General features: G+C 55.9%; 1 protein-coding gene across 3 annotated transcripts in view; it reads left to right on the top strand.

The window, feature by feature from the left end:
• The first annotated feature begins 1,089 nt into the window (after positions 1-1,089).
• The window catches only part of GALNT14 (polypeptide N-acetylgalactosaminyltransferase 14), a 103,602-nt gene continuing 98,691 nt past the window's right edge, over positions 1,090-6,000 (top strand). The window contains exon 1 of one of the 3 annotated variants that reach the window (XM_074578962.1): positions 1,090-1,529. Coding sequence is in view for 2 of the 3 variants with exons in the window: in XM_074578963.1 (XP_074435064.1) it covers positions 1,401-1,529 (129 nt within the window). In the remaining variant the exon portion in view is untranslated. The remainder of the gene's footprint in view (positions 1,530-6,000) is intronic. The other 2 variants (XM_074578963.1, XM_074578959.1) reach the window with 2 other exon arrangements.

Genomic DNA, 6,000 nt, shown 5'->3' with positions numbered 1-6,000 from the left:
TATGTTAGGGGAGAAGGGCTTACTGAGCCCTGGAAATAAATCAGAGGAGGACAGAGGATGAAGATCACAAATGATAAATTAACAAGTGACAGAAAACAACTGCAGGAAATAATAAAACCAGGAGGAGTGTGTGGGAAATGCATAGGAGAGGTTGTTTACAACATGTGCATTGGACTTTCCAGCATTTGACATCTTATCTCCAATTCATTCCATATGTTACTTTATGCATGGATTCCTGTTTTTATGGGGTTTGTTCTATAGTTTTTGTACTAACATGAATGACTCACATCTGCTCCAATACTTAATTTATTCTCTAATGTCTTCTGCAAGGGATTGCTCAGCTCGTGCAATGCTTGTCAGTGGCAGGATGGGAAGAGCTGCGAGTCAGGCAGGTGAGCAGGGACATGCTGGGTAAAGCAGCTTTTTTCTGGACTCCTACTCTGTTGTTGTTTTTTTCCCTTGCAATGTCTGTAATTCCCACTTCGGCTGCCCTGTGTGGACAGGCTTGCTGTGCCGGGGCTGTGTGCGGAGCCAGCAGGGAACACGCCACGGGACAGGGATGATAGCTGAGGGCCATCCCCGCAGGACCATGGCCCGGCACTGAGCTGCTGCCGGCATACCAACAGCTGATGATTATGATTTTATTTTTTAAGTGCTCTTGACAGCTCCAGAGACTCGCATCTTCTCTTCCAAATCCAGTAATTAAATTCCACCTACCTGAATTCCCCCTGCTGCTTCAATTGGATAAATTAATCTTCCCGTCATGTCTGAGCCTCCTCTGTGTGTTGTTGAACGGTGGCCTCCCTTCGCCCCGGAGCCGGATCGGGACCGACCGGGGGACAACTTCGTAGCCCCGTCGCCGCGCATCCTTTCGCGCTCGGTTCGTGGGCGCTGGGAAGCGGCCCGGATCCACACACGCTGCGTGGGAGGGGAGAGAAATGGGCGTCCCCGCTTACACCCACCCGCTCACCGCCTCCCCCCCCCCCCCCCCCGCTGTGCTCGGCATCCCCGTCCCCGGGTGGCCGCGGCGCGGTGCGGTCCCCGGCGGGGCGGGCAGGGCGGCGGCGCGGCTCCCGCAGCTCCCCCGCCGGGCCCGGGGTGCCAGCCCGGCTGCCTGCGAGCTGCACCTTCCCCCGGCGAGCGGCTCCGGCACCGGCTCCAGCCACCCCCCCCCCCCCCGCAACCTCCTCCCGGCGCCTCCTCCTCCTCTTCCTCCTCCCCTCCCCTGCAGAGCATGCACAGCCCGGGACTCGCATCGCCGGCTCGGCGGCGGGCGGGCGAGACCCTTCTCCCCGCCTAGCCCGGCTCCCGCTGCCCCCGGTGGCGCCCCCCGCCCTCCCCTATCCCCTTCCCGGCCCTTCGTTCCCCCCCGCACCGGACTTTTCCCACCCTTCCCGAGGATGAGGCGGCCGACGCGGCGGCTGGCGCTGTCTCTGCTGGGGGTGCTCTGGCTCGCCGCCCTCCTCCTCTTCTTCTTCGGGGCCAGGAGGAAGTTGGAGGCGGCGGGAACCGAGGGCCGCCCGTCGGAGGTAAGGAAGGGGCGGCGGGACAGAAGTTCCCGGCGGTTTTCGGGACCCCCTCCCTGACCCCATGGCGCTCCCCTTAAAGTTTTGCACCGGCTACGTACCCTTTCCTTACCCCCCCTCCCCCGGTGGATTTACTCCCCCGACCCCCCGCTCCCGCGGTGCCCCTTCCTCCGCACTGTCTCTGGCGGGGACAGTCCCAGACGTCCGTCCCCCCCGCGGCGCCCCGGGTCCCCGGGGGCTGCAGCCGTCGGCACTCCCCGGGCCGTGGGTGCCGCCGGGGGGTGGCAGGGGCGCCGGCGGGACCAGCCCTGTGCCCCGCCACCAACTTGGAGCATCCCTCGCTTTTGGGCCTGGGGTCCCCGGGGGAGCGGGGTGCACCCCAAAAAGATGAAACGCGTGTTTTGTGTCACGCGTGGGGCACGGGCGGCTCCTTTCCCCCGTGGGTCACGCAGCGTTTCCGAGCCTTCTCCTGCGCAAGAAGGGCTCGGTCTTGTCCCCTGGCCGGAGTGAGAGGGGAGCAGCGGGAGAGTGTTCAGGTGGCCCGTGGTTGGGGCGCGTCGGCTGGCAGAGCCGCGGGTACATCAGCCAGGTTGAATCACTGGGGCTTTTAATTACTGGTTTTGAAGACGGCGTGGGTAGGAGCGTTGCCCTGTAAGTCTTCCAGCCGGGGCGGAAGAAGGGTGCATTTGCAGTCGCCTGTTTCTGTGTTGTGTTTGAGACCCCAGAGAAGACCAGAGACAGCACGGGAGAGATGCGAAGAGCATCCTGCTCGACACAGGGAGTGAAACAGCCGAGTTTCACTGCCCAAAGGCTGCGAAAAGCAGGGAGCTGCAAGCAGCTTCCTTTGAGCAAGGTCCGGTGTCCTCTAACGGCTGAGAGCAGCCTGAGCTTAGCTGAGGGTTAACTTTCCAAAGAACATGGATTAGATGCTGATCTTAGTTGTACTGCTGTAAATCTTGAGTAAACTAATTGCGGTTAAAACCCAGGTCCTGAAAATCTGCTGAGATTAAGGGTTATCGCGGCAGAGGAAGGGTGCAAGCCCTCAGCCCTGTTCTTGCACCAGTGACACCCAACTGAGCATTTGGCCCACGACTTGCAGCAACTGTATGTGTTGGCCAGGTCTTCGGAGAGTCTCACGTGTGCGTCACCTCTACAACTGAATTAACGACCTGATTGGAAGAAAAAAAAAAAAGTCAGAACTCATAAAGCTTACTTTGATTTTTTCATCTGGAGGAATTATTGGTTTTCCATGTTTTTTAAATAAAAATGATTGAGGAGGTTTTTTTCAGGCTTTCAGAAATCTTTCATTCCTAGCAGAGGGGAATGAATCCGTGCGATTTCAGGCCCCAAAATAAATAATTACATACACATTTATTTATTTATTTAAGCGGGGAAAGGTAATAAGTCACTGAAAACAGAGTTAGAAGACAAGCGCTTTCTTAACTGTAACTGTGCTTTGGTGTGAACAGGTTTCTATTGGAATTGCGTTCTTAAAAATTGCAAAATGAGAGCTCCCCTGTTTGATGTGAGCTCCTACGTTCTCCTTGAAATGAACCTTGCTTTTCGCTTCGCACCAGCTGCGGCTGAGCTGCTGTTTCATTTTGTGGCCTGTTCTGACTCTCCGCTCCCGTTGAAGGCTCCCCCCCATCCCCAGGTGAGGGTGTGAGGGTTGCCCATGCTGTAAGGGGCTGAGCTGGGCTCCCACAGCTGGTGAAGTGAACTTCTCCCATCACGCAGGATCAGGCCCTGAGTTTCAAAGCTGCAACCGCCAAGTTGCCATAACTCCAGCAATTTGTCTGCTAAAATTGCCTCTCCTTCATTTCCTCTGAATTTTCCATCAAAACAGTTGCATCCCCTTGAGATGCATAGAGTACAGATTCCTTTTTTTTTTTTTTTTTTTTTTTTTTTAATACATTACATTTTTTGGCTTTGGAAACCGCTTTTGAGCAGTATGAATTATAAACTGGTTGTGAGCACGGGGACGTGGTGTCACTTCAGTTAACCCCTCTGAACGGCTGCAGAGCTGACTTGGGTACCGGAGGCAGGGATGCTGCTGCGGTCCAGAGAGGAGCCTGGCAGTGTGTCCCATTCCCCTGGCCAGGGCATGATGAAAACTTGAGCAGTTAAGAATTGTCATCCCAGATCCCTTGAGAAACTGGAGGTAGTAGGTTGCTAAAAGCAGTGCAAACTTTGTATCGCATCTACGGCGGAGAAATGGAGCAAATCCACATCAAGTTTCCTGGCAGCATTTTCTGACCCGCTTTTTTTTTTATCCTTCCCCCCCGCCCCGCCGCCTTCTCTCTCAGTTGAGCTTTATTTCTGCAGCCATATGCACACCATATATCATGCCTCATGTGGATTTAACCTTTAGACCCTTCTAGTTAGGCTCCAGCTGGTAATGCCTCCTCCTGCCTGTGCCTGTCTCCCGGCAGGGATCTCGGCACGTGTCCGATGCTGGAAGGCCGTGGTGCCCGAGCTCGCCGGCCGGCTGCGGCGCCTTGGTGGCTTGCCAAGGGCCAGCAGCATGGCTGATGCCCTCGGCTGCGTGGAGAGCTCGCCCGTCCATTGCTGTCATTTCGGTCTGCATCCCCCTCCTTGAGCTTTATCCCAAATCCTCTGCCAGATCCAGCGCTCAGCTTCCTGGAGGAGGGCTTGTGATGTTTTTTCCTATAGCTGGAGAACCTTGTGTTGGGGTTGGCAAGGTCTCCGAGGAGCAAGTCCTCAGTGTGAGGGGTCCGCCGTGGTCTTTTGAGTCCTGCCTGCCCCCAAAACGTGCTGCTGGCGTGGCCTCTCATGGCTGCGGTGGAGGTGGGTGTTGGGGCAGGTCTGACAGCAGTAGCTGAGCTTTCCCGAGCTGCGTGTGCCCAAAGAGGTAGACACAGCCCTGTGGTGTAATTAATTTGGCTTCACCTCCTCCTTTTTTTTTTTCTTTCTTCTTTTTTTCTGTTTTCCCCTCTAATCCCATCTCCCTCCATCTTTCTCTCACCACTGCCTGGTGGCAGGCAGGCTCAGAGGGCTCCTCTTCTTGCCAGCCCTTGCTCCCCTCAATCCCGTCGCCTCTTTTCCCTCCTCCTCCTCCTCTCTGCTGTTTGCAGCCGCGGGCAGTACGTGCCGGGGCTGCCCAAGCAGGCTGAGGCTGGATTTTAGGGTGTGGGATTCCCTGCTGGCTGTGGGGTGTAGGAACCTCGAGAAGAGCGTAACTCGTTCCTTTTAGGCTCTTGAAGCTGTTTCCGGGACAACTTCCCCAGTCCCTCCAGTGCTGTTATTACTGCTGTCACTTGAGATTTGGGTTTGGTTTTTTTTTCCCCTCTTTTCCAAAGGGCAGAAACAGCCCTATTAGTGTATTACTGCTGTCACTTGAGATTTGTGGTTTTTTTTTTTTTTCCTCTTTTCCAAAGGGCAGAAACAGCCCTATTAGTGCAGTAAGCAAAACTTGCCTTTGCCCTGCTCTTTATAAAGTCCTATAAATTGGCTGAGGAGAGGAGCCGGAGCGACGTGCCCGTCTCTGCCAGGGTAGCCGGGTACCCGCGGGGCCTGGCCAGGTGCCTCGTTAGTAGCCGTGGGCTCAGCCCGCGGGAAAACCGAGGCTGATGGATGAGGGTGTAAGGACACGGGGCCGCTCGGGGTTACTGATCAGCTGGGACTCGTTGTCGCGTCCTGCCCTCCCTGCCTTTTGGCGGAGGATTTCGAAATACTTTGCAAGCATTAATTAGTTCCAGCCTGTCTCCCTGCCCCGGCGGTTTTCCGTCTGGATAAACTGGGACCCAGAGAGGTTAATTGAACTTTGTATCCTTTTTGGCTCTTGTTGATTCCAGAGGAATTGGAGTCGCTCAGCCCTCTCGGAAAATGAGGCTGCCGGTGACCCACCTGAAGTCACACAGGGAGGCGGTGTCAGGGCTTGGTACGTGCTCCGGTAATTTGGGCTCGTGGTCCCGTGCTACGGCTTGGCATCTCCCCTGGTTCTCTCTGATCCGGCCCTTTGCTTTGCTTTGGGAAGAGGGGGGCACACACACACATGTATAAATTAATAACTTAATTATATTAAGAAATAATGAGAGGAACTGATACGCGGGATTAATTACAAGCGAATTCCCAAATTGATTTGTGAGGAGTACGTGTAGCTGGCTCTGCAGGGATGCTCCCTGAGTGTGCCGGCTCCCCCGGCTCCTGCCGGCGCCCTGTGCCGGGCGACTAAGGATGCGAAGGAGGGAGCAGGAGAGAGGGGTGGGTGACAACCCCCCCTGGTCATCTCATCTGCTCCACCTGGTGGATCCATGTCGGACCAAAGTGGGGAGCTGGCTGTGCAGAGCCCTGTTGCGGTGCGGGGCTGGCAAGGAGTCTGGGCTCCGGTGCTCGGGGCCAGCAGTGCGTGCAGGACGGGCAGGAAGGTGGTTTTTTGTTGGACTTGAGGGTTTGTTTTTTTTTTTATTTCTCTCTCTCCTGCGCGCCGGCTCGCTCCCTCTGATGAATGGCT

The sequence above is a fragment of the Larus michahellis genome, chromosome 3 (assembly GCF_964199755.1).
Source record: "Larus michahellis chromosome 3, bLarMic1.1, whole genome shotgun sequence".
Taxonomy (NCBI): Eukaryota; Metazoa; Chordata; class Aves; order Charadriiformes; family Laridae; genus Larus; species Larus michahellis.
This window is presented reverse-complemented; position numbering and strand designations above follow the sequence as displayed.